Source organism: Neoarius graeffei, chromosome 26 (genome assembly GCF_027579695.1).
Source record: "Neoarius graeffei isolate fNeoGra1 chromosome 26, fNeoGra1.pri, whole genome shotgun sequence".
NCBI lineage: Eukaryota > Metazoa > Chordata > Actinopteri > Siluriformes > Ariidae > Neoarius > Neoarius graeffei.
In genome coordinates, this window is record NC_083594.1 from 22,186,514 (window position 1) to 22,212,871 (window position 26,358).

At 44.1% G+C, this 26,358-nt stretch overlaps 1 protein-coding gene across 2 annotated transcripts in view; it reads left to right on the forward strand.

The window, feature by feature from the left end:
• atg7 (ATG7 autophagy related 7 homolog (S. cerevisiae)) overlaps positions 1 to 26,358 on the forward strand; it is a 307,435-nt gene that overhangs the window by 34,617 nt on the left and 246,460 nt on the right. For both annotated transcript variants that reach the window (XM_060909788.1, XM_060909789.1), the window contains exons 11-12: positions 926 to 1,070; positions 8,350 to 8,508. In XM_060909788.1, coding sequence (XP_060765771.1) covers positions 926 to 1,070; positions 8,350 to 8,508 — 304 coding nt within the window. The remainder of the gene's footprint in view (positions 1 to 925; positions 1,071 to 8,349; positions 8,509 to 26,358) is intronic.

Consider the following 26,358-nt stretch of genomic DNA (forward strand, 5'->3'; position numbering starts at 1 on the left):
CGGGAGGGGTGACAACCGTTAACAGTAACAGAAATTTAAAATTAGCAATGATGCATGTTAATGGTTGCTTTTGAAGCAGGAAATTTTATAGCCAATCACAGTAATGATATTAACAAATAAATCAGGCAATACACAGGCAATTTACTGATATCCCTACAGTTGTGGTCTTGACCAGTCTTGAAATAAAATTGAGTCCTCTATGTCAAGACCATGTAAAAATCTGGTCGATTCTAAGACAAGACCTTCAAAAAGTGGCCTTGAGACCATTCTTGAGACCAATCTGAAGTACAACACTACTCGCTACTGCTGACCAGAAGCACCCCAAAAGCCTTGCTGTTTTGGAGATGCTCCGACTCATGGCCATAAGGATTTCGCTTTGATAAAACTCGTTTGGGTTTTAACACCTGCTCAGTTGACTGTTTGCTTATCATCTCTTCCAGACCTTGACAAGTGCTGTTTTGATAATCAACATTGATTCTCATGTCAGGTCATGGGGGCAGCCATGGCCTGAAGGTTAGAGAAGCAGCCTTCCCGGGTTCGAGTCCCAGGACTGGCAGGAAAAATGTGAGGGGAATTGAGTGAATAAACTGCACTTTCCCCTCCCTCTCTCTCATGGCTGAAGTGCCCTTGAGCAAGGCACCTAACCCCCAACTGCTACCCAGGCACTGTAGCATAGCTGCTCACTGCTGTGGGTATGTGTGTGTGTGTTCATTGCTCACTTGTGTGTGTGTGTGTGTGTGCGCGCATGCGTGTGTTCACTGCTTCAGAAGATGGGTTAAATGCAGAGGAGGAATTTCACTGTGCTTGAGTGTGCATATGATAAAGGCTTCTTCTTTTTCTATATGAAAGAATGTATGTTTTGGCTCATTGAAGCGTGTCCAGAAAACTTACACTGTTCATATCAAGAAAACTTTGTGTGTGTCAGACTTGCAGAATCATCAGTTGATCTTAATCTGAAGTTGATGCGCTGGCGGCTTGTTCCTTCTCTGGACTTGGATAAAGTTGTGTCCACCAAATGTCTCCTGCTTGGAGCTGGGACACTGGGCTGCAATGTGGCAAGGACACTCATGGTGAGAGACGTGCATTTGACAATGCATTTAATGCTGCTTGATAAAATTCTTGTTCTTTATTGAGAGGGAAAAAAAGAATACATATCTAATGGCATGTTAATATTTAATATATTTTTTTTTCTTCAAATGTTAGACACAGCTTTCTTTGTAGACTCACAATTACAATATACGGTCAACTCTACAACTGTTTGCACCCTTGGTAAATATAATTTTAACAAAGCCACAGGTCACATTTATTGGCACTCCTGCATTTAGTACTTTCTTTGACCTCCCTTTGCCAACATAGCAGCACTGAGTCTTCTCTGCTAATGTGTAATGAGAATCTGTGACAACTCCTCAACACAGAATCTCTCCTGATCCTCCATGGTCCAGAATTCTGTCTTGTAGACACTCTACTTCAACTCACTGCACAGGTCTTCAGTAACATTTAGGTCAGGGGACTGAAATGCCAGAAGCTGGATTCTGTGATTACTGAACCATTCTTTTCCCAACTGTTTTTTAACAATGGAACCCATTTCTAATAAAAAAAAAAAAAGTCCAGTAGTATTGTGAGCGCCAGAGTTCCTTAAGAGTTCTTAAGAGTTCCTTAAGGAAACTTAAAGTGCATATCACGTGTAAATTCAGGAGCAAGATCAATGTAATTCTCCTATTTTATATTAAACTTTGGTCAAATATCTGTAACATTCTGCATTCTCTGCAATTTTTTTACCTTGCGAAATATCAGAAAAATTCAGTTGAAATCAAGCCATTTGAGTTGAATTGGTCCGCCTCTGAAAAAACTTGCCATTTGGATTTCCCGGGAAACATTGATTTTCATGACGTCATCTGCGGGACGCCTCCTTCTGAATCATATGTCAGCGCTGGTTTGTTTATGAGAAAACGACCTGATGGTTTTCTGCAAATTTCTTCAACGTTATCACGTAATTATTAAAATGGTTAACAAATGTATCGTAGGAGGGTGTAGCAACACCAATCTTGATGGGATTAGTACTCATTGTTTTCCAAAAGACCGGACAATGAGAGAGAAATGGGAGCGCTTGGTCTACACAGGCTGTGCACTGAAACCGTGCAAAGCTCGCGCAGCCTGCTCGCACTTCCACAGATAATGTCACGAATCTGGCTCCAGACTCTCTTGGGATTTTTCCAGACACGTTTTGTTATTTTATTTTTTTCTGCTGTAGACAGATGGCCTTGTGCAAAATTACCCTTCTGGATGAGTGTGTAAAGGGACATACTTTCATATAACAAAACACGAAACTGGTCCAGAATATGCACTTTAAGCGTCCCTAAACACTCACTGGGTCTGAATTGTATCTCATGGCCTTATCGTATAAAGTGCCACTGTAATATACTGTACATATTGATTTGATTCAGATGACCTGAATCATGACATACAAGAAGTGTATCACAGTAACTGATGCAGTGCAGTCAGATGTAGATAATTATAATATTTTCTTTGAAATTTCAATGACAAATCTCTGCAGAATTGGCTTGTTAAGAAGTAAAGAAAATCACCTCGGTTATTTCACTGAAACTAGATGTTCACAGAAGCAGAGATATGTTATCCAATCCCTTATACAACCCCAATTCCAAAAAAGTTGGGACACTGTGTAAAACATAAATAAAAACAGAATGTGAAGATTTGCAAATAATGGAAACCCTGTATTTCATTGAAAATAGTACAAAGACAACATATAAAATGTTGAAACTGAGAAATTGTATTATTATTTTTTTAAATGTATGCTTATTTTGAATTTTTATTTGAATAAAATAGAAATGTACTCAGTTTTCCAATTTTAAGTGGAAAATTGTCCCGAAGTCTGACAAATCAAAAGTAGAAATTCTTTTTAGAAATCATGGACTCCACGTCCTCCAGGCTGAAGAGGAGAGGGACCATCCGGCTTGTTATCAGTGCACAGTTCAAAAGCCGACATCTGTGATGGTATGAGGGTGCGTTAGTGCACATGACATGGGTAGCTTGTTGTAACCGTTTGTATGGGTGGGTGGAGCACAGAGGACGGCAGGACAGAGATCAGGTTCAAAAACGGGGTTTTATTGCCACACTTTGCAGTGAACAACTTCATAAACTTAAACAGACACACACACACAACCGGCGTCTGGTTCGGGGAAGAGCCCCTCTGCTCTTGCTCTCCCTCCTTAAGTAGGGCGCGGTCACTGGGAAGACACACAAACACAGGTTAATTGACATCAGGTGTAGTGATTCTGCCACTTACCTTCCCTGACTCCGCCCTCCTGTCACAGACCGGCACTTGACCACGCCCCCGCTGCCACATACCCCCACCGCCCGACTCAGGCCAGGCGGCCGTCTGAATCTGGTGCCCCCTTTTTAGTCAGATCAGTCAGCGGGTTGGTGACATCCGAATAATTAGGTATAAACCTACGATAATAGCCAGCCAGCCCCAGGAACCGTCTCACCCCCTTTTGGGTCTTGGGCCTCGGGCAGGCCGCAATTGCTGCTGTCTTGTTAATTTGGGGACACACCTGCCCGTTGCCCAAGTGGAAGCCCAGATACCGTACTTCCAGCCGCCCAATCGCACACTTCTTTGGGTTGGCTGTGAGACCCGCTCGCCTCAGCGACCTAAGGACGGCCCTCAGATGTTCGAGGTGCCTTGGCCAGTCATTACTATAGACGATAATGTCATCGAGGTAGGCGGCCGCATAAGTGGCGTGGGGGCGGAGGACCCGGTCCATCAGCCGCTGAAACGTAGCGGGCACCCCAAACAGCCCAAAAGGAAGTGTGACGAATTGGTGTAATCCGAACGGTGTGGAAAAGGATGTGTTTTTTCTCGGGATAGAGGAGTCAAGGGGATCTGCCAGTACCCCTTTGTTAAATCCAGTGTCGAATAAAAGCGAGCTGTGCCTAGTCGATCGAGCAACTCATCAATACGAGGCATTGGGTACGCGTCAAATTTAGACACCGCGTTGACTTTTTTCTATAGTCCACACAGAACCGGACCGACCCATCGGCCTTGGGTACCAAGACCACCGGGCTGCTCCAGTCACTGTGGGACTCCTTGATGATGCCCATTTCGAGCATGGCCTCGAGTTCTTCCGAACCACCTTTTTTTTTATGTTCGGGTAGCCTGTAAGGGCGGCTACGCACTACCACCCCTGGGGGCGTCTCAATGTGGTGCTCTATGAGGTCCGTGCGACCGGGCAGGGGCGAGAACGCGTCTGAAAACTCGGTCCGCAACTGGGCGACCTCTGCGAGTTGGGTCGGGGAGAGGTGGTCTCCACAGGGGACCGGAGAGGTACGTGACGCCAATGCCCCCTTTTGAACCTCCGGTCCCAGCTCCGCCTTCTCCGGAACCACCGACACCAACGCCACGGGGACCTCCTCATTCCAGAGTTTAAGCAGATTGAGGTGGTAAATCTGTAGCGCCCCACCCCTGTCCATTCGCCTCACCTCGTAGTCGACGTCCCTGACTCGCTGTGTGACCTCAAAGGGTCCTTGCCACTTGGCGATCAATTTGGAGCTCGATGAGGGCAACAGTACGAGTACCTTATCTCCCGGTGCAAACTCCCTAAGGCGCGTACCCTTGTTGTACAGGCGGGCTTGCCGTTCTTTGGCCTGCCGCAAATTCTCCTGGGTTAGGTGGATGAGCTTGTGGAGTTTTGCGCACAGGTCCATAACATATTGAATTTCGTTTTTACTTTGTGAAGGTCCCTCCTCCCAATTTTCCCGCAGCACATCTAGAATGCCGCGCGGCTTACGCCCATATAATAATTCGAACGGGGAGAACCCCGTGGAGGCTTGGGGGACCTCTCGCACTGAAAACAACAAGGGCTCGAGCCACTTATCCCAATTACGTGCATCCTCACTTACGAATTTTATTATATTCTTGAGGGTGCGATTGAACCGTTCCACTAAACCGTCCGTTTGTGGGTGATGCACGCTGGTGCGGATCGGCTTAATCCCCAATAACCCATACAGTTCGCGCAGTGTTCGTGACAAACGTGGTGCCTTGATCAGTCAGAATCTCTTTCGGGATTCCAACTCGGGAGATGACGCGGAAGAGCGCCTCCGCAATACTGCGTGCTGAGATATTGCGCAGAGGCACTGCTTCCGGTTATCGCGTTGCATAGTCCACCAGAACTAATATAAAGCGGTACCCTCGTGCTGACCGATTTAATGGCCCGACGAGATCCATCCCAATTCTTTCGAACGGGGTCTCGAGTAATGGTAGAGGGCACAAAGGCGCTTTTGGAATGGCCACTGGATTTACTAACTGGCATTCGCGGCACGCCGTACACCACCTACAAACATCGGCGCGAATCCCTGGCCAATAGAACCGGGCCATTATTCGGGCTAGTGTCTTATCCTGCCCTTGGTGTCCAGCCATGGGATTAAAGTGAGCCGCCTGGAATACCCATTCCCGGCGGCTCTTTGGAATTAAAAGCTGCGTGATTTGCTCTTTCGTCTGAGTGTCCTGCGTCACTCGGTATAATCTATCCTTCATAATAGAAAAATAGGGAAAGGACGGGGTGGCGTTCGGCAGGAGCGTTTGACCATCGATTACTCTCACTTGGTCAAACGCATGCCGCAGAGTCTCGTCTCGCGACTGTTCTAATGGGAAATCCGCAAGGGATTCCCAGAGAGAGAGAGAGGAGGGGCCTGTGGCTCCTCACTCTGACGCGGAGATGACGTAGATGGCTCTGTGACAGCTGCTCCCGCCAAGGCGACACCGGGACCTCCCCCTGCTGACGTATGGCAGGACCCACTCGTCACTAAACGGCTCATCAACTCCCCGAATCCTGGCCAATCAGTCCCCAAAATTATCAAGTGGGTGAGGCGAGGATTAACCGCCGCCTTTACTATAAATTTTTTCCCCTCGTAAAAAAATGTGGACCGACACCAAAGGGTAGCTGTGAACATCCCCGTGCAGACACACCTTCACCCCCTGTGCTCCCCCCAATGCCTCGTTTTGCACCAGGCTTTGGTGAATTGAGGTTTGATTACAACCGGAATCCACCAACGCCTGATACGTATCCCCTTGAATACTCACCGGTATGCGATACGCTCCGGCCCGATCGAGGGCGGCTCCTGGCGTGTCGGGGATCCGAACCACTGCACCCACCTCCATGGCCGTGCACTGCTGTTGGAGGTGGCCCGGCTCCCCGCAGCGCCAGCAAACCGGCCCGGGCTTCCTCTCTGGGAAGAGAGGAAGCCCCGTTCTGGGGCTCACTCAGCTGAGGAGGGGGAGAGACAGACACGGAAGGGAAAAACGGGAGGGCACCACGGGTGCGGCGGGCCGGCACCACGGGTGCGGCGGGCCGGCTGGGGTGGCACCGGCCCCTGCCTCCACGGTGGGGGAATGGGGCGAGGACGGGACACAGGAGGAGAGGGAGAGAGAGAAGAGGAGAGAAGAGAAGAGGCTGTCTGCTGTCCTGCCGCCGGGACAACCGCCAAATGGTCCTCCGCCAGCTCGATGGCCTGATCCAGCGATGCCGGGCGGTGGCACTGGACCCACTCCGTGGTTCCTGCTGGCAAGTGTGCGATGAACTGTTCCAGTACCACCTGGTCGACGATCTCCTCAGCGTCGCGGTTGTTGGCCCTCAACCACCGCCAGCAGGCGTCCCGGAGTTGCTGGCCAAACGCGAACGGCCGGCCGACTTCCTCCAAGCGCAAAGCGTGGAAGTGCTGGCGCTGCTGTTCGGGGGTGCTCCCCACAGGCTGGAGTATGGCCCGGCGAAGGTCCGCGTAGGCCAGCCGGCGGTCGGCGGGGAGCTGCAGCGCGGCCAGCTGCACCTCTCCCGTTAGCAGGGGGAGGAGGTGTGCCGCGCGCTGATCCATCGGCCACCCCGAGGTCTCCGCAACTTGCTCAAAGAGTGTGATAAATGCCTCGGGGTCGTCCTGCGGGCCCATCTTTGTTAGGTTGAGGGGGGACGGGCCTGCGGTGGGAGCGTTGGTGGACCCCGCCGATGCGAGGAGGTGCCGGAACGCCTGTCGATCCTCTTGCTGGGCCAACACCAGGGCCTCGAACCGCTGCTCCTGCTCCTTACGGAGAGTGGCTAGCGCCTGGTACTGGCTTTGCTGGGCCGTGGCGAGGGCGTGGACCAGGTCGGCGAACAGGGAAGACTCCATGGGGCTGTTTGGCTTCTGCGTTCCAGGTCCCAGGTTTCAGCACCACTGTAACAGTTTGTATGGGTGGGTGGAGCACAGAGGACGGCAGGACAGAGATCAGGTTCGAAAACGGGGTTTTATTGCCACACTTTGCAGTGAACAACTTCATAAACTTAAACAGACACACACACAACCGGCGTCTGGTTCGGGGAAGAGCCCCTCTGCTCTCGCTCTCCCTCCTTAAGTAGGGCGCGGTCACTGGGAAGACACACAAACACAGGTTAATTGACATCAGGTGTAGTGATTCTGCCACTTACCTTCCCTGACTCCGCCCTCCTGTCACAGACCGGCGCTTGACCACGCCCCCGCTGCCACACTTGTATATCTGGGAAGGCCTCATTAATGCTGAATTTTATATATACATGTTTCAGATCAATATACTGCCATCCAGACAAAATCTTTTTCATGGAAGGCCTTCCTTCTTTCAGCAAGACAATGCCAAACCACTTCCTGCACATAGTAAAACTGCATGGATCTGTAGTAAAAGAGTCCAGGTGCTAAACTGGCCTGCCTGCAGTCCAGACCTGTCCCCCATTTAAAACATTTGGCGCATTACGAAGCGCAAAATATGACAAAGGACGCCCTGAACTGTTGAGCAGCTGAAATTATTATATCAGGGACAACTTTTCTCTTTCAAAACTACAGCAATTGGTCTCCTCAGTTCCCAAACATTTACAGACGGCTGTTAAAAGTTGAGGTGATGCAACACAGTGGTGAACATGTCCCTGTCTCAACTTTTTTGGAATGTTTTTACTGGCATCAAATTCAAAATGAGCATATGTTTTTCAAAAAACAATTACATTTCTCAGTTTCAACATGTGATATGTTGTCTTTGTACTATTTTCAATGAAATGTAGGGTTTCCGTGATTTGCAAAATATCGCATTGTTTTTATTTCCAGTTTGCACAGAGTCCAACTTTTTTGGAATTGGGGTTGTATACATTCTTTTATAATAGTACAAAAATACCTTGCAAGCTTGAATAGAAGTCTGTTGTTGTCTGCAGTCTGCATATTTCATTCTGTGACTTTTAACATGTGGCATAATGATGGCAAGACCTTGGTGGTGTTCTTTCGCAAAACATAAACCTATATTTCCATTCAGCTAGAGATGTTCTGTTTTTGTTTTGTCTCTAGGGCTGGGGAGTGAGACACATCACATTTGTGGACAATGCAAGGATCTCCTACTCGAACCCAGTGCGTCAGGCTCTTTATGAGTTTGAGGACTGCCTAAGTGGAGGGAAAACTAAAGCCTTAGCTGCAGTGGACAGATTAAGGAAGATCTTCCCGGGTGTGGTGAGGCACTTTGAATACTTATATTCCATCCAGTGTTTCATTTCCCCTAATGCATATTTCAAATGTCCCTCGTGCCTTGTTTGCCCAGGCTTTGCCTTTCTAACTGCCTCTCAGTTAATGTATTATGTCTAGATATCCCATTTAATGTACATATATACTGCCCTCCAGAATTATTGGTACACTTTGTACAAATGAGGAACTTGGTATATAAAATAATACCGCTTGCAATAAGTACTGATGAGCAGAAACGTGTGCACACACACACACACACACACACACACACACACACACACACACACACACACACAGTACCAGTCAAAAGTTTGGACATACCTGCACATTCATAGGATTTTCTGTATTTTGAATATTTTCTACATTGTAGAACAATACTGAAGACATCAAAACTATGAAATGACATATGGAACATACTTACTGACCGAGTGGGAGGGCCGGATGGGAAAAATGATTGGCTTGAGGTCATGCCATACAAACCGAGCACAGCGACGTCCGTACAAATGACCAAGAGCCAAATATTTTCCCGTCCAGCCTGACCTAACTCAGTCAATAAGCATTTTATCACATGACCTTTATTAACTAACATACACAGTGGAAAACGATGAACAATGGTGTGCAGAGATCTTGCTGCTGTCATCAAAGTAGCATTGAATACTTTGCAAAAAGGAAGCCAGTGTCAGGTTTGTAGTCTAAATTTCCTTTTTTCTTCGCTTGTGTATAGAAACTACATAGCAAGCTGTCTTGCTCCTTAGAGGAGATGACTTATGTCTCTTTCCTTCTTAACTTCAGCAAATCTTTTGAAAACATTCATGTCATACTTAATTTTTTTAATGATGTTTTCTTCTTGTTGTCCTTGCATAAACAAGTGAATTCCTTTGCTCAAAAGTATCTTTTTTTTTTTTTTTTTCCATTTTCTGCGACAATTTCAGCTTGTTCAATTAGGTGTGTTTCTGATAAATCATCTGGATAATAAAATTCACTTTCACCGTACACAGTTGTCACATTTTTCAGAGCAAAATGAAAACAGCTGAAGCAAGGGAAACGGGTCTAGGGCCGCATACAGCTTTTTCTGGACCAGATTTCAAAAATACGTATCTGCCCAGTCATGTGACTTTTCCCAATGGTTTTATTAAGAGCGCATGCACAGGTCCATAACTGGTCATATGGTAATCCATATTATGTCAACAGGCCTAGAAATTCATATATTTTTTCACCAGCCAGCCGGACTAGTTACCTTCCAAAGTAACTAGCCAAACAGAAAATCAACTAGCCAAAATTTGTTCATGTATGAATTTTACTTCTGTCAAAAATAACACAAGAGAGTAGTTACCATTGTTCATGACTAATGTGCATTTATTTCAAGACCCGAGTATTTTGATACTGTTGTTAAATACGTAAATGAGAACAACACAGAGCACCATAATATAATATCAACAAATAATAATATATTGGAAAACTTGGCAACTTGATGTATGAGTATTGAAAATATACTTACTATCATGACTATAGCACCCAAAATATGTCCAACATGCTTTCTGTATTTAACCATTTATGAGAGAGAAAGCATTAGGAGCTTCATATTGACTAGGAATCAGCTTGAAAAAAATTAATTATTCCATAAAAATCGTATCGCAGCCAAGGCCTACCCTGCTCCCACGTTTGCTTATAAGTCCTTTGTCGTTTCTCCTTCTCGTACGCTTTATCGGCGGCCTTTTTCTCCTTTTCAGACCGAGGTCGCTTTGTCCCCGTCTCTGGCGGTTTCTGTACACCTTTCAGAAAATTCCACATCGCAACGTAGCTTTGGCAGATGTAGATGTAAACAACAACAAAAACACATGTTTAAATGGGCGATAATGTTGCCACATCTATTGAATTTGATAACATGATTACCGTGATATTCAACGAGATGCGTTTTATATGCATGCGCAGTAGTGGAAAAAACTGACAGCCTGACTCGTACACGATATAATTCGGAATTCTTTGGTATTTTCCATCCTGCCGATAAACACATCGATGAACACAGACACAGCACACGCTTAATATGTGGCGGCTTTAGTTGACAGTGTGTCTGAATCCTCGCTTCATATATATATATATATATATATATATATATATATATATATATATAAAATATTTTTTTTTATTTTCAACTAGCCAGTTGAAAATAAATAAAATAATTCCTGTCACTAGCTGGCTAGTGACAGGAATTACCTGCGAAATGACAAATTAAGTCGCCTCGGGCGACCGGACCGCCGCGAATTTTGAGCCGTGTGTCAAGAACCGCTCAAGTAAAGAGAAACGACATCCATCATTACTTTTAAGACATGAAGTGTCTCTTAATGAATAAAAATAAAGGAAAAACGTTGAATTAGAAAGTGTATCCAAACTCTTGACTGGTACTGTACATCCAGTATGTGTGGAAAGTAATGAAGCTGCTTTCAAAATTATCGATACCCTTACAATTAATATTTTCTAATGCCTGCTCTGGAAAGAATAACAGCATAGTCTTTTCCTGTAATGTGTAACAAGGTTGGATACAACGTTAGAGGGATCTGGGTTCACTCCTGCCTTGCAGAACATTTTGAAGCTGCTTTATATTCTTTGGTTTGTGCATGTTGATTTTCCTGTTCATTTCAGACAACAGGTTTGTAGTCATGCTTAAATCCAGAGACTGAGATTTGGAAGTGGGTTTGGTTTGTCAGCTGGTTGAAATCTCTATTCATAGCCATGTCTGAACCTCCTAGCAGAGGCAGCCAGGTTTTTGGCTGAACTCACCTGGTACTTGGCAGAATTCACCTGGTACTTGGCAGAATTCATAATGTCATCAGTCTTTACAAGAACCCCAGAACCACAAAGCATCCCCTAAGCATCACTAATCCAACACTAGATTTTATAGTGATGTATCAGATTATTATTATTAAAGCCCCGCTCCAAAGGAGGGGGGGGGGTATACTGGTTTACCTCTGTTCGTCCATATCTCTGTCCGTCTGAAACACCCTTTTTCCCAGCAACCACAAATCAGACACTTGCTACCAAACTTCCGCTTGGGGTTCTATACCATGTATACCATTTTCAGGTCTGTCGCACATCGACTTCCTGTTTACCGATTGAATGTATTTACGAAACACATATAGCGTGGATTTACAAAATTCTTGTAACACTTTTCTCAGCAACTACAAATCACAACTGCTTGATATTTGGTACCAAACTTCAGCTTGGGGTTCTATACCGTGTAATACCGTTTTCAGGTCTGTTGCACATCGACTTCCTGTTTACTGACTTAAGGGTTGTTTTACAATCAGGGTACAAAGTTTGTGTCACAGGGGTCCAAAATTCAAATTGATTCAAACTGGTTCTTGTACCAGTTTTTAAGTGAAGGACAAGTTAAAGAACAGATTTCAGGTAATTTTTTGACATATGTGTATGGTAGTTTTGTGTAATCTGCTATAAGATGGGAGAAACAAATGAAGTGATTCTCGGAGAGGACATTTTTTTTGACAATTCAGAATCCACTACTTCCATAGTGCTTTTAAATATAAGGCTGTAAGCTTTGTGTTAGTTGTCTCTAATATTTATGTCCCAATATCTTGACCACATTTTAGGATGAAAATAATCATTTTAGATATTTTATATTGAAAAATTAACTGTCTCGGAGAGGACATTTTTTTGACACAATTACATACTAATTTGATCAAAATAGTCTGAAAACTTACTGCCATTCAACATTAAAACTTAACTATGTTTCCAATGATATGGAACCAAATATTTGTTTTATGGTATAAAGAATGATTTAAGTGCATCCCTTTTGGAGCTACCTGTGGTCAAAAAAGCACTTTTTCTAAATGACACGAGTAATTTTGCTAAATATGACACAGATTGCCATACATTCACCAAAAATAACGTTATCACCAAATTTTTTTTGCATGGTAAATAGAGCTATCACAGGGCTACAATAAACAACCAAGTTTATTTAGTCAAGCCTTTTGATATTGAAGATAACAAGTGTTAAATGTGATTTTTAGCTTGCGTACCCTGATTGTAAAACAACCCTTAATGTATTTATGAAACATATAGGGTGGATTTTGACGCTATTTCAAGAAGCAAAATGCTATTTCAAAATGACAGTTTACCAGGATGCTGTTTGAAATCCCTGGGGAGAGACACTGCTCTTTACTTGTTTCAGGGTTCATTATTTGTTGAAGTCAACATTCATAATAAGTGTCCTATTCCTTGAATTACTTGCATTGTGATACAAGCGAGAGCGGGGGGGATACGTAAGTGAGCAGTAGCTCACATTTGATCTTGTTTTCTTTAGATTCAGTCCCCTTTTGTGGCTAAACATGCTAACAGTCTACATGAATGAAAGGTCCAAGTTTGGCTTGGCTACAACACTTGAGGCTTTTTTTTTTCTTGTAATGCAGCCAAACATTGTTATGAAATTGGGATGTTTAAGGCACCTTTTGGACCCATAAATCTACCAAGGTTAAGGCTATTTAAAAGTTTTCTACCATATTAAAATAAAGAAGTTGTGAATCCCAGAAAAACCTTAAAAACCTTTTACATGCATCATCACTTTTGTTCAGCCCCTGCTGCTTCACACTCGGTCATAACTGCGCTCTCAGTTGTACCGCATAAATTAGATCCTGTGTAATTTTGTTGCCAAGCAACAAGGCCGTTTCCTGTGTTTCAGTGGCATACTTGTGATGCATAATTGATGCAATTCCGAAGAAACACTACTGGTGGGACTGTGATCCTGAGCCAGGCTTTGTGTAAATGTTGTTTACATCTCAGGTTTTTTTTTTTCTCTTCCAAAATTTCATTAATCTAATTGGTACGCCTCTCCACATTTGACTCCATCTGTTCATCCACCATTTCATCAACTTGCTCTACTCTTGAAGTCTCAAAATTATTCATGCTCAACAGCCTTTTCACGATGTCAAACTGAAGTGGGGAAATAAATTAGATGTGACAAGGTACTGTTTCATATCATACAACCTCAAATCAGAAAAAAGTTGGGATGGTATGGAAAATGCAAATAATTTAAGTAAAAGAAAACGGTGATTTCTAAATTTACTTTGACTTGTATTTCATTGCAGACAGTATGAACTCAGGATATTTCATGTTTTCTCTGGTCAACTTCATTTCATTTGTTAATACGTATGTCCTTTCCTGCATTTCAGGTCTGCAACACGTTCCAAAAAAAAGTCGGAATGGGGGCAATTTAGGGCTAGAAATGAGGCAAAAGAATTAAATAATGATGTGATTTGAAACAGGTGATGTCAACAGGTGATTGTAATCATGATTTGGTACAAAACTAGTATCCAGGAAAGGCCGCGCCTTTGAGGAACCGAGGGCCAAGTATCTCCAGTTTGTCAACAAATGTTTGAGAAAATTATTGAGTTGTTTTTAAACAAATGTTCCTCAAAGAAAGCTAGGACGAAATTTAGATGTTTCACCTTATATGTTGCATAATATCATTAAATGATTCAAGAAATCTGGATTAATTTCAGTGCATAAAAGGCAAGGGCCCAAGCCTAAGCTGAACACCCATGATCTCCAATCCCTCAGATACCACTGCATCAAGAACTGTCATTCCTCGATAGCTGATATAACCACATAAGCTTGGGATTAGGTTGGCAAACCTTTGTTAAGCTCTACAATACAGAGTTATAGCCACAAATGCCAGTTCAAACTTTACTGTGCAAAAAGGAAGCCTTATGTTAACTGTGTCCAGAAGTGACCTCTTGGAGGCATCTGGGATGGACCATCACACAGTGGAAATGTGTATCGTGTTCAGATGAATCAGTATTCCAGGGGCCTCATTTATAAACGATGCATACGCACAAAAGAATGCGTACACCACATTCTACGCAAGCTTCAGTATTTATAAAAAGTGAACTTGACGGTAAAATGTGCGCACCTCCACGCAAGCTCTGACCCATGCGTACGCACACAAAAAAGGGAAACGTGGAAAATGCGACCTCAGGAGGAAACGGGGAGAACGACCCGAAATTGGTTCAGTAATCGAAGTTTAACACAAACATAACATCGCGCATCAAAGATGTGACTGACTTAACATTTATAATCCTTAATTTTGTGCACTTGTCAAAAACAACATCTTATTTAAGGCAATAAAGACAAATTGATAGGCTATACATTGTATGTTTTTGCAACATAAGCAGTAGGCTAAGTTTTGATAATTATCCACTTATGGCTTTCATGCATGTTGTCATTTTTCAATATTGATCATTAGGCTATCACACATGTTGCTTGTTAGGTTGCCTACTCTGTAAATAGTGTCTTGTCGTTTACTTTCTTGTATGCGTGTTGTCTTCGGATGTTTGTTAGCTATAGTTGCTAGTTTTCGGTGTGCTGGTTGACTAGCTTCAGATTCCCTCGAGTGCATGCATACAGTTTACTCACAGTCTCCAAGGCGTGGAAATGACACGACAGGAATCCAGGATGAAGTTTAACTGTTTACTGACTTGTTTGACGAATACAACAGGCTGCAATGACACCTAGCTCCAACGAGGAATTATCCGTCTCGTCAGGGCCATATGGTGTCTCCTTTGCAGCTTATCAAACAACTGAACACTTGGGAACAGACAGCCAATATTAATAATCAATAACCCAACTGCCCTCTAGTGGCCAAACTTAACATTACAAGAAACGGCACATTAATAACTACAAGTCCCATAACTGAACTAAGGCATTCATTACAATAGTATATAAGAGGGATTTGCCGTGGTAGGTCTTATGATGCGCTATGGTGTATTTGGCATTGCTGGAGGATGTGGCAAATGGAAGAATTAGGAGAGAGCGAGTCTTCAGAGACCAACAAGATTTGTTGGCCAATGACGATGAGTGGCTCGAGCCGATTCAGATTGCCACGAGCTGTCCTTTTACACCTGATAGCTGAGTTGGGCCCAGCGTTGGAGAGAGGTACCTGCTGGAATCATGCCATCCCAGTCTCGCTGCAAGTGCTGACTTGCATCGGCTTTCTGGCCACTGGCACTTTTCAGCGAGAACTGGCTGACCGGTCTGGGATATCGCAGCCAACCTTCAGCCGCATTTTGCCAGAAGTGTTAGGAGGTGTAATTGGTTTATCACCAAACTACATCAAGTTTCCTTACACGGTGGGTGAACAGGCAAATAAAAAAGCGCAATTTGCAGCAAAGTCCAATTTCCCAAATGTGATCAGTGCTATTGACTGCACTCATATTGCTATAAGGGCACCGAGTGAAAATGAATTTGCCTTTGTTAACAGGAAGCATTTTCATTCTCTCAATGTCCAAGTTATATGTGACGCGGACATGGTCCTCACAAATGTTGCCACCCGGTGGCCTGGTTCAACCCATGATTCATTTATATTGAGACATAGCAGCGTTGGGCGGAGACTGGATGCTGGAGCTGTGCACGATGGTTGGCTTCTGGGTGCGGGTGATTAATGCGTAAATCCTGAAAGTATTTGTAACCATTCTTAGACCATTTCTAAATATTCAACCCTTTACTCATTCAGTTATGTTGTAGGTGACAGTGGGTATCCGCTGAAACGGTGGCTGCTCACACCATTTATGAACCTCCAAATGCCTGAGGAGACCACTTACAACCTGCACTACAGCCAGGCGCGCGCTGTTGTGGAGCGCACCATCGGGCTCCTGAAGGGCAGATGGCGTTGTCTGGATGCCACGGGGGGAGCGCTATGTTACAGACCCGAAAAGGTCTGTAGGATTGTTAGGGCCTGTGCTGTGCTGCACAATGTGGCACAGCTACAAAATGTGCCTTTGCAAGCTGAAGAGGTCAACCTTGATCTCGATCCCTATCCCCAGGCATTCCACCCAAACGCAGGAGCCATGCGCCAGCGCGAGGAGGTGATGCACCGCTTGTAAATAATTAGGCATGGAAACAAATGATTACTTTTTAAGAAATTCTTTAATGCTGGCATTTAATGCAGACAACTCATTTTTTATTTCTTTTAACTCCCGGGTGACCTCACGGACGGTGTCCACATGTTCCCGCTGCACTGCAGCACTGCATCTGTTAGGACACGGGCGCTGGTGGCTGGTTTTGGCATGGATGCACATGCATCGGAGGCCGTGGACGTCCTTGGGACCTCCACTGCCGCAGCCGACACACTGCTGGCCTCACTGACACACCCAGCAACCGCGAGGGAATTTTTTTGTTAATAAAATACTTTTTCTGGATGAAGACTCATTTCAATTAATTTCACACCCATTTCAAACAAGGGGGCACACGTGCAAAGTGAGGTGGTTCCTTGATACACAACTAAAAAAAAAAAAAAATACATACCCGAGTCCTCGGCTGGTTCATGTGGCCCAGCATCGGTGTCACCCTCCTCCTCACGCACAACTCCACTCAGGAGGGTTTCCCCTATAATGCCAGCCAGTTTTTGATCCAGTGGGGTGAGCTCCGGCTCCCCCTTCCCCCCGCCCGTTGCACGGACGCTTTGGTGGGGTGCCGCTAGCCTGGGCCCGCCCATCCTAAGCGTGACGCAACATGAGGGCCTGTTGCGAGCTTAGTCTGGCCAGGCAAGCTATCTACAGCTCTTCCAAGCTCCCGAAAAATCGGGAACCAATCAACTTTGAGCATCTCCAACGGCCCTGGGTAGAGGCGTGTTCAAGGCAGTGACGTAGTAGAACTGCGACCGGAAGCCATAGATTGTTTACAGAATCTATGCCGGAAGCGCTTCGTTCACTAGAAACATTACGAACATGGAGCAAGTTCTCATTGAAAACGGAGCAAAGAGCAGCCCTGGAGGTATTTATTGAAAGGAAGGACGTTTTCGCCTTGCTCCCGACCGGCTTCGGTAAGAGTTTAATCTACCAGTTAGCCCCGTCGCGTCGCATACATCAGAAGAAAGAGTGATGTGATTGGTTTAAGCTTCGTCACAGCTTTTTCTGGCTTTGACCAGTAGCAAACTGAGGCATTTCAGGGAGGCGGGTCAACCACGGGCTCTGGGAAACGGTTGGGCTTAATATCTTGGCCAGACCAATAGCTCGTAGAGCTTTGCAGTCGCGTTAGCCAGACTAGTGTGCCGCGATCCTCTTCTTGGCGTCCACCTTTATGTCGTACCATTTTTTTTTTTTTAACCTCTGCCATAGTACAGCCTTGTGAAGCTACAGAATTGACCGCATCGGCCACATGCTGCCATTCGCATGTTTTTTTTTTCGCATTTGTAACTCCCGTACTATGGCCTCCAAACAAAACAGCTCGACGCTGCTCCACTTCATCTACTAGCACTTCAACTTCACAGTCAGTGAAGTTGTGCTTCTTTGTCTTTCCTTCTGTTTTGGGCATGTTGTCCACAGATATCAATATTCATTAAGGGCGTTTCGCTGAATATTTATAGGCAATTGTGGGTGTGTCTTGAGGTACGCACAGGTGCCGCAAATTTAGAGTGGATTGTGATTTATAAAGGGAAATTGGCGTGGAACGTGCGTGCACACGGTTTTATAAATCAGAATATTTCTGTGCGCATGCACATTCTGAGTTTCATGCATACACCATCTTCTGGCATAAATCCTGCGCAAAGTTTTATAAATGAGGCCCCTGGTCTTTTTTGTAAGAAATGGACGCCATGTACCCCAGACCAAAGGCAAAAAGAACCATCCAGACTGTCACCAGCAACAAGTCCAAATGTCAGAGTCTGTCATGGTATGGAGTTGTCAATGCCCTTGGCAAAGGTAACTTCTGTGATGGCAACATTAATGCAGAAAAGTACATTGAGATATTGGAGCAACATATGTAGCCTTCAAGATGACCTCTTTTCCAGGGCTATTTCAACAAGACAATGCAAAACCACATTCTGTACACATGGAAGAAGAGGGTGCCTGTCTCCAATAGAGAATGTGTGGCAAATTTTGAAACGAAAAATATGACTACAACGACCCCGTACTGTTGCACACCTTAGGACCCATTTGCAGGAAGAATGGGACAAAATAACACCTGAAACACTTCATCACTTGGTGTCTTCAGTCCCTAAACATCTTTTAAGTGTTTTGAGAAGGAATGGAAACATTTATAAAGTGGTAAATGCTTTACTGTCCCAACTTTTTTGAAACGTGTTGCAAGAATCAAAATTGAAATGTGTTTATTTTGAAAAATGATAAAATTCATGTAGTAAAACCTCAAATAATGTGCTGGTGTATTGTTTTGAGTGCAGTACAATTTATTTCCAAATCATTGTTTCCAGTTTTAATTTCTATTTCAACATACCATCCCAACTGTTTCTGAGTTGGGGTTGTAAGTTCTACCCAGAATATACAAAGTACCTGACCTAGGGAATATGACTGACTGACTGAAGCATAATGAGCTTCATAGCAGAAATGGAGCTCCAAAGTCAGTTTAAATGAAGCCATCGCCTAATGGTTAGAGAAGCAGCTTTGGGACCAAAAGGTTACCAGTTTGATTGCCTGGACCAGCAGGAATGGCTGAAGTGCCTTTGAGCACTTTGAGCCTTTGAACCCACAACTGCTCCCCAGGCTGCTCTGGGCATGTTGTACGTCACTCTGGATAAGAGCATCTGCTAAATGCGGTTAATGTAATGTAAAAATGCTCAAATTCCAGCATTTTGGTGTTTTTTCAAAGCTACTGAAGAGCTCTGGTTTTAACCCTTATACAATTGCGTATTATAACGCATTGGTCTTTGCAGGCTGGTACTATTGGGCTATCTGACTTCACAAGTGCAGATCTCGCAGGCTTTCTGTGAAAGAATGCAGTCATGTGACCAGAGTGCACTCTATTTGCATGGATTGGGACCTTTTGGTGTTCAAAAAGAGCAACTGAATGCATGCATAATTAATAGAATGCACCATATCACCATGTATCGTTACACCTGTACTGAGAAGGGGAATGTAGGATTATGGGTATTTCTAATTTGTATATTCATTGAATCAAGATTTTTTTTGATGAGCTAAATGTGTAAGTACTTCTTCTGTTGTCCAGTGACATTGCTATACCCCTGCTCCAAAGGAGGAGGGTAATACTGGTTTACCTCTGTCCGTCCATCTGTATCTCTGTCCATCCGAAACACCCTTTTTCTCAGCAACCACAAATCATAGCCACTTGGTACCAAACTTCAGCTTGGGGTTCTAGACCATGTATTCCATTTTCAGGTCTGTCGCACATCAACTTCCTGTTTACCAACCGAATGAATTTATGAAACATACAACCCCGATTCCAAAAAAGTTGGGACAAAGTACAAATTGTAAATAAAAACGGAATGCAATAATTTACAAATCTCAAAAACTGATATTGTATTCACAATAGAACATAGACAACATATCAAATGTCGAAAGTGAGACATTTTGAAATTTCATGCCAAATATTGGCTCATTTGAAATTTCATGACAGCAACACATCTCAAAAAAGTTGGGATGGGGCAATAAGAGGCTGGAAAAGTTAAAGGTACAAAGAAGGAACAGCTGGAGGACCAAATTGCAACTCATTAGGCCAATTAGCAATAGGTCATTAACATGACTGGGTATAAAAAGAGCATCTTGGAGTGGCAGCGGCTCTCGGAAGTAAAGATGGGAAGAGGATCACCAATCCCCCTGATTCTGCGCCGACAAATAGTGGAGCAATATCAGAAAGGAGTTCAACAGTGTAAAATTGCAAAGAGTTTGAACATATCATCTACAGTGCATAATATCAAAAGATTCAGAGAATCTGGAAGAATCTCTGTGTGTAAGGGTCAAGGCTGGAAAACCATACTGGGTGCCCGTGATCTTCAGGCCCTTAGACGGCACTGCATCACATACAGGCATGCTTCTGTATTGGAAATCACAAAATGGGCTCAGGAATATTTCCAGAGAACATTATCTGTGAACATAATTCACCGTGCCATCCGCTGTTGCCAGCTAAAACTCTATAGTTCAAAGAAGAAACCGTATCTAAACGTGATCCAGAAGCGCAGACGTCTTCTCTGGGCCAAGGCTCATTTAAAATGGACTGTGGCAAAGTGAAAAACTGTTCTGTGGTCAGACGAATCAAAATTTGAAGTTCTTATGGAAATCAGGGAAGCCGTGTCATTCAGACTAAAGAGGAGAAGGACGACCCGAGTTATCAGCGCTCAGTTCAGAAGCCTGCATCTCTGATGGTATGGGGTTGCATTAGTGTGTGTGGCATGGGCAGCTTACACATCTGGAAAGACACCATCAATGCTGAAAGGTATATCCAGGTTCTAGAGCAACATATGCTCCCATCCAGACGATGTCTCTTTCAGGAAAGACCTTGCATTTTCCAACATGACAATGCCAAACCACATACTGCATCAATTACAGCATCATGGCTGCGTAGAAGAAGGGTCCGGGTACTGAACTGGCCAGCCTGCAGTCCAGATCTTTCACCCATAGAAAACATTTTGCGCATCATAAAACAGAAGATACGACAAAAAAGACCCAAGACAGTTGAACAAGTAGAATCCTACATTAGACAAGAATGGGTTAACATTTCCTATCCCTAAACTTGAGCAACTGGTCTCCTCAGTCCCCAGACGTTTACAGACTGTTGTAAAGAGAAAAGGGGATGTCTCACAGTGGTAAACATGGCCTTGTCCCAACTTTTTTGAGATGTGTTGTTGTCATGAAATTTAAAATCACCTAATTTTTCTCTTTAAATGATACATTTTCTCAGTTTAAACATTTGATATGTTATCTATGCTCTATTCTGAATAAAATATGGAATTTTGAAACTTCCACATCATTGCATTCCGTTTTTATTTACAATTTGTACTTTGTCCCAACTTTTTTGGAATCGGTGTTGTATAGGGTGGATTTTGATGGTATTTCAAGAAGCAAAATGCCATTTCAAAATGACAGTTTACCAGGATGCCATTTGAAATCCCTGGGGAGAGACACTGCTCTTTATTTACTTGTTTCAGGGTTCATTATTTGTTGAAGTTAACATTCATAGTAAGTGTCCTATTCCTTCGATTGCTTGCATTCCGATATAAGCGAGAGCGGGGGGATACGTAAGTGAGCAGTAGCTCACATTTTGATCTTGTATTAAACCTGCAATTTCAAGCAATATATTATTTAATATAGGAACAATTCTAATTGACCTTTCAAATTTAATAACTTTAAATAAGTCAACATCAAAAAGAAAAGATGGAAATCCTTGTAAAATTTTCCAGTGGTGCCCAAATACAGTTTCTCATTCAAAGAAACATGCAAAACTTGTACATTTAAAACATAAGTGTAAAGATGGCGCCGGCGGCCGATGCTGCTGCAGCCTGTGAGCTCTTGCACACTGTAGTGTCAAAGCTTCAGACATTGCACCCCCAGTCCCTGCTCCTAATCTCCGGTGACTTTAATCATGCTTCCCTGTCCTCCACTCTCCCAACCTTCACTCAGTATGTCACGTGCCACACCAGAGACAATAGAACTTTGGATTTAATGTATGTGAACACCAAGGACGCATATAGCTCATCATCCCTCCCCCCGCTAGGCCGTTCTGACCACAATCTGGTTCACTTGTCCCCTACATACATACCTATGGTGAATAAACAACCACCCACCAAGAGGTATGTAAGGAGCTGGTCTGAGGAGACCAGTATGGCACTGAGGAACTGCTTTGGCACCACGGACTGGGATGTGTTGTGTGAACCTCACGGGCAGTGTTGCCAGATTGGGCGGTTTCCCGCCCAAGTTGGGCGGTTTCAAGTGCATTTTGGTGGGTTTTGAACATATTTTGGGCTGGAAAACGTCAGCAGTATCTGGCAACACTGCTCACGGGGATGACATTGATAGCCTGACAACCTGCATCATGGATTACATTAATTTTTGTGTAGAAAACACTGTGCCTATCAGGAGGGTATGGTGTTTTCCCAACAATAAACCCTGGGTGACCTCTGAACTAAAAGCCCTATTAAATGAGAAGAGGGTTTTTAAATCTGGTGACAAGGAGGAGATGAGGAGAGTGCAGAGGGAGCTGAAGAGGGGGATAAGGAGAGGCAAGGACAGCTACAGGAGGAAGCTGGAGGAGCGCCTCAAGGGGAGCAACGCCGGAGAGGTATGGAGAGGCCTGAAAACCATCTCTGGCCACACAAAGGACAGTGGGAGGGGCCCTGTATTTGGGGGCCAGGACTGGGCAAATGAGTTGAATCTCTTTTTCAACAGATTTGACTGTGCCACCCCACCCTCCCCTACTCACCATAGTCCTGACCTGTCGGTGATATCACTCCCCCCCCCCCCCCCCATAATACCTCTGACACCAACAGCTCCCTCCTCACACCACATCACCCCCCTCCGCTCCCTGCCAGACCAATCCACACACTCCACCCCTGACCTCACTCTACAGGAGTCACACCTTGGCTACACTCCTCGCCTCTCCATAACAGCTGATCAGGTGTTGAAGGAGCTGAGGAGGACCAAGATGAGGAAAGCTGCTGGCCCTGATGGTATCAACTCCAGACTGCTTAAGGACTGTGCAGATCAGCTCTGTGAGATACTTCTGTACATCTTCAACCTGAGCCTCAGTCTAGAGAGAGTTTCACTTCTGTGGAAAACATCATGTGTGGTTCCAGTTCCCAAGACTGCGCACCTCAGGGAGCTCAACCACTTTAGGCCAGTAGCTTTAATGTCTCACCTGATGAAGATCATGGAGAGGATTGTTCTCTCCCACCTCCGACACTTGGTGAACAGCGAGATGGACCCCCTGCAGTTCGCATATTGACCGGGCATTGGTGTGTATAATGCTGTCATCTACCTGCTGCACCGGTCACTTTTACACCTGGAGGGCACTAGGAGCACTGTGAGAGTCATGTTCTTTGACTTCTGCAGTGCTTTCAGCACAATCCAGCCATCACTGCTTGGGGAAAGCTGGAGGGAGCTGGTGTCAACTGCCACCTGGCTGCATGGATCAACGACTACCTCATTAACAGACCGCAGTATGTGAGGCTCCGTGACTGTGTGTCTGATGTGGTAGTCTGCAGCACGGGGGCTCCATAGGGTACAGTGCCCTCTCCTTTCCTTTTTTCACTTTACACGTCTGACTTGAGCTACAACACGGACAGCTGCCACCTCCAGAAGTTCTCAGATGATACAGCCATCGTTGGACGTGTGTCAGAGGGGGACGATCTGGAGTACAGAGAGGTCATCACCAACTTTGTCGCCTGGTGCGAAATGAACCACCTGCGCATCAACGCCAGCAAGACAAAGGAGATGGTGATCGATTTCAGAAGGGCGGCTCCTCAAGTTGCACCAGTGAACATCCAGGGGTTGGACATTGAGATCGTGGTGGAGTACAAATACCTGGGTGTTCACCTCAACAACAAACTGGACTGGACAAACAACACTGATGTCCTGTACAAGAAGGGCCAAAGTCGTCTCCACCTGTTGAGAAGCCTGAGGTCTTTTGGTGTGTGCAGGACACTGCTTAGGACTTTTTATGACTCTGTGGTGGCATCAGCGACCCCCCCCACACACACACACACACTGTGGTCTGCTGGGGCTGTGGAAGTTCAGAGAGGGACAGGAAGAAACTTAATAAACTGGTCAGAAGGGCTGCCTCAGTCTTGGACTGTCCTCTGGACTCCATTGAGGAGGTGGGTGAGAGGAGGATGTTAGCCAAGCTGACATCAATCATGGATAATCCCTCTCACCCCCTACATGAGGCTGTGGGGGCTTTAAGCAGCTCTTTTAGTAGTAGACTGCTACACCCACAGTGTAAGAAGGAGAGATACCGCAGGTCATTCATACCTACTGCTGTCAGACTGTATAACACCCACAACTTGTAATGTAGCACCAATAACCTGTTTGTCGTTATATTTGCACTACTTCACCACTACTACCTCTGCCATCTCATCAATGCAATTGATATGTCAATCTTTTTAATCTTTCGTTTGTCTAATTTTTATTTCAGTTTTATTTGTTATCTGTATGACAATTCCTTGCTACTGTAACACATGAATTTCCCCGATGTGGGATCAATAAAATGAATCTAATCTAAAGTGTCCATGACAATAATGAAAGGTCTTGTGTTTTTTTTTTTTTTTTAAGAAATCATCTTCAGCTGTAATTACTGTTAAGATGCCAATAGACAGTAGACTATTCAATACTGCACCAGTGTAATACTTCCATTGTACTACACCCATCCACACTGTACAGTACCTAGGTTCAACAATTACATAATATAACTGTTCAATACCTCACTCAGTGTGCAATACTCGTGATAACTTTTTTCTACCATAGTCATTATTTTAACACTTTTATGTGCACTAATTTGTTACAATACTGCGAGTTGGCCTAGTGGTTAGCATGTCCGCCTCTCGATCGGGAGATCGTGAGTTCTACTCACGGTTGGGTCATACCAAAGACCATCATAAAAATGGTACCTACTGCTGTCTGTCTGGCAAGGCACGCTGCAATACAGATGCGAGTGGGGAGTCAAACTCTTGCGGTTACCAGAGGACCAGCCCCCCACTGTAACCCTAGCTATGTAATAGGCGAGAGGCCGAGGGCTATGGAAACGGAGATCGGCGCTGCCCTATGTGCCACATGGCGTGCAAAAGACTTTGAATTGTTGCAATAACTTTTTTTTTTTTGTCCATCTCCACAATTATTTTCCTTCCGTACGGTTGGTTATTTATGTGCAATAATATATGATTTACGTTTAACATGTCTGTTTAATTTTGTAATTTCTTTTCTCTACTTGAGTGCAGATGAACTCCGTTTCCCCTTGGGAGTGTTGAAGTATTTCTGATTCTGATGTGATACTGAGTTTAAAAAAAAAAAACTATGGTACCCAGATAAGATTTAAATTTTAATTATTCTTTCTTATTGCTGGTCAGAGAAATGAAATGTGCATCTCAATTCCTTGTCAAAGCCCAGCGATCTTAACAAATGCTTCAGTCTCTGCATGAAAGTGGACATTTAAACTTCAAAGTAAAGCACACTGCACTCTGACCGCACCTTTTACATGAATAACGAAGGAGGTATTTTCAGTCTTCATTCTGAGGACTGACAAAAAGGCCATATAACTACAGTGTCTTGCAAAAGTATTCCTTCCCATTGGTGTTTTGTCGCTGTACAAGCTGGAATTGAAATGTATTTTTGGGGGCTTAGTACCATTTGGTTTACACAGCATGCCTACCACTTTAAAGGCACAAATTGTTGTTGTTTTTTTGTGACACAAACAATAATTAAGATGTTGGCTGCTGGCCTAACAGTGTGCTTATGAGAATCATATTTTTTTTCAAAAAACAACCCTGTAGCCACTCCTGGCTTGAGATAAAGCAGAATTCGTTTCTGCTTGATTAAATTTAACTGTTTATTGTACCTTGTATACACACGTAACATAAGCAGTATTCTATGAAGAATAGCCCGCTGTCTGTTGAATACAGACATGTTAAATTGAATGATACAGCTCTGATTCTTTTCAAACTATTTTTGCCTGATGTTGCCTTGATTTTGTATTGTTAATTTCTTTCTTTCACTCGTAAACCTTCTGGGATGGAAACCATGCAAACAGATACATGACAGTAATTGCAACATTTCAAGTTTGTGATAATGTATATAATGCGTTCACATAATGACAGGCACAAGAAACAAGAATTTTGTCTTTCAAATGCTCGATACTGATGAATGGTGCACTGCATGATGAGTGACAGCTTGTCTTTCGGTGCAGATGATATGGTGCATAATTCAGTGTTACATCAAGTGAGAGTCATGTTAACTGTGAGTTTAGCCAAAATGGGGAAAAATTACTATCCTAAACTTCATCCCTAGTCCTAACCATAACCAAACACTAACGTCATGCTCATTAGCCACACTTTTTGTGCTGCTAGTCAGGCTGGCCATGTAGACAGCCAAAGTA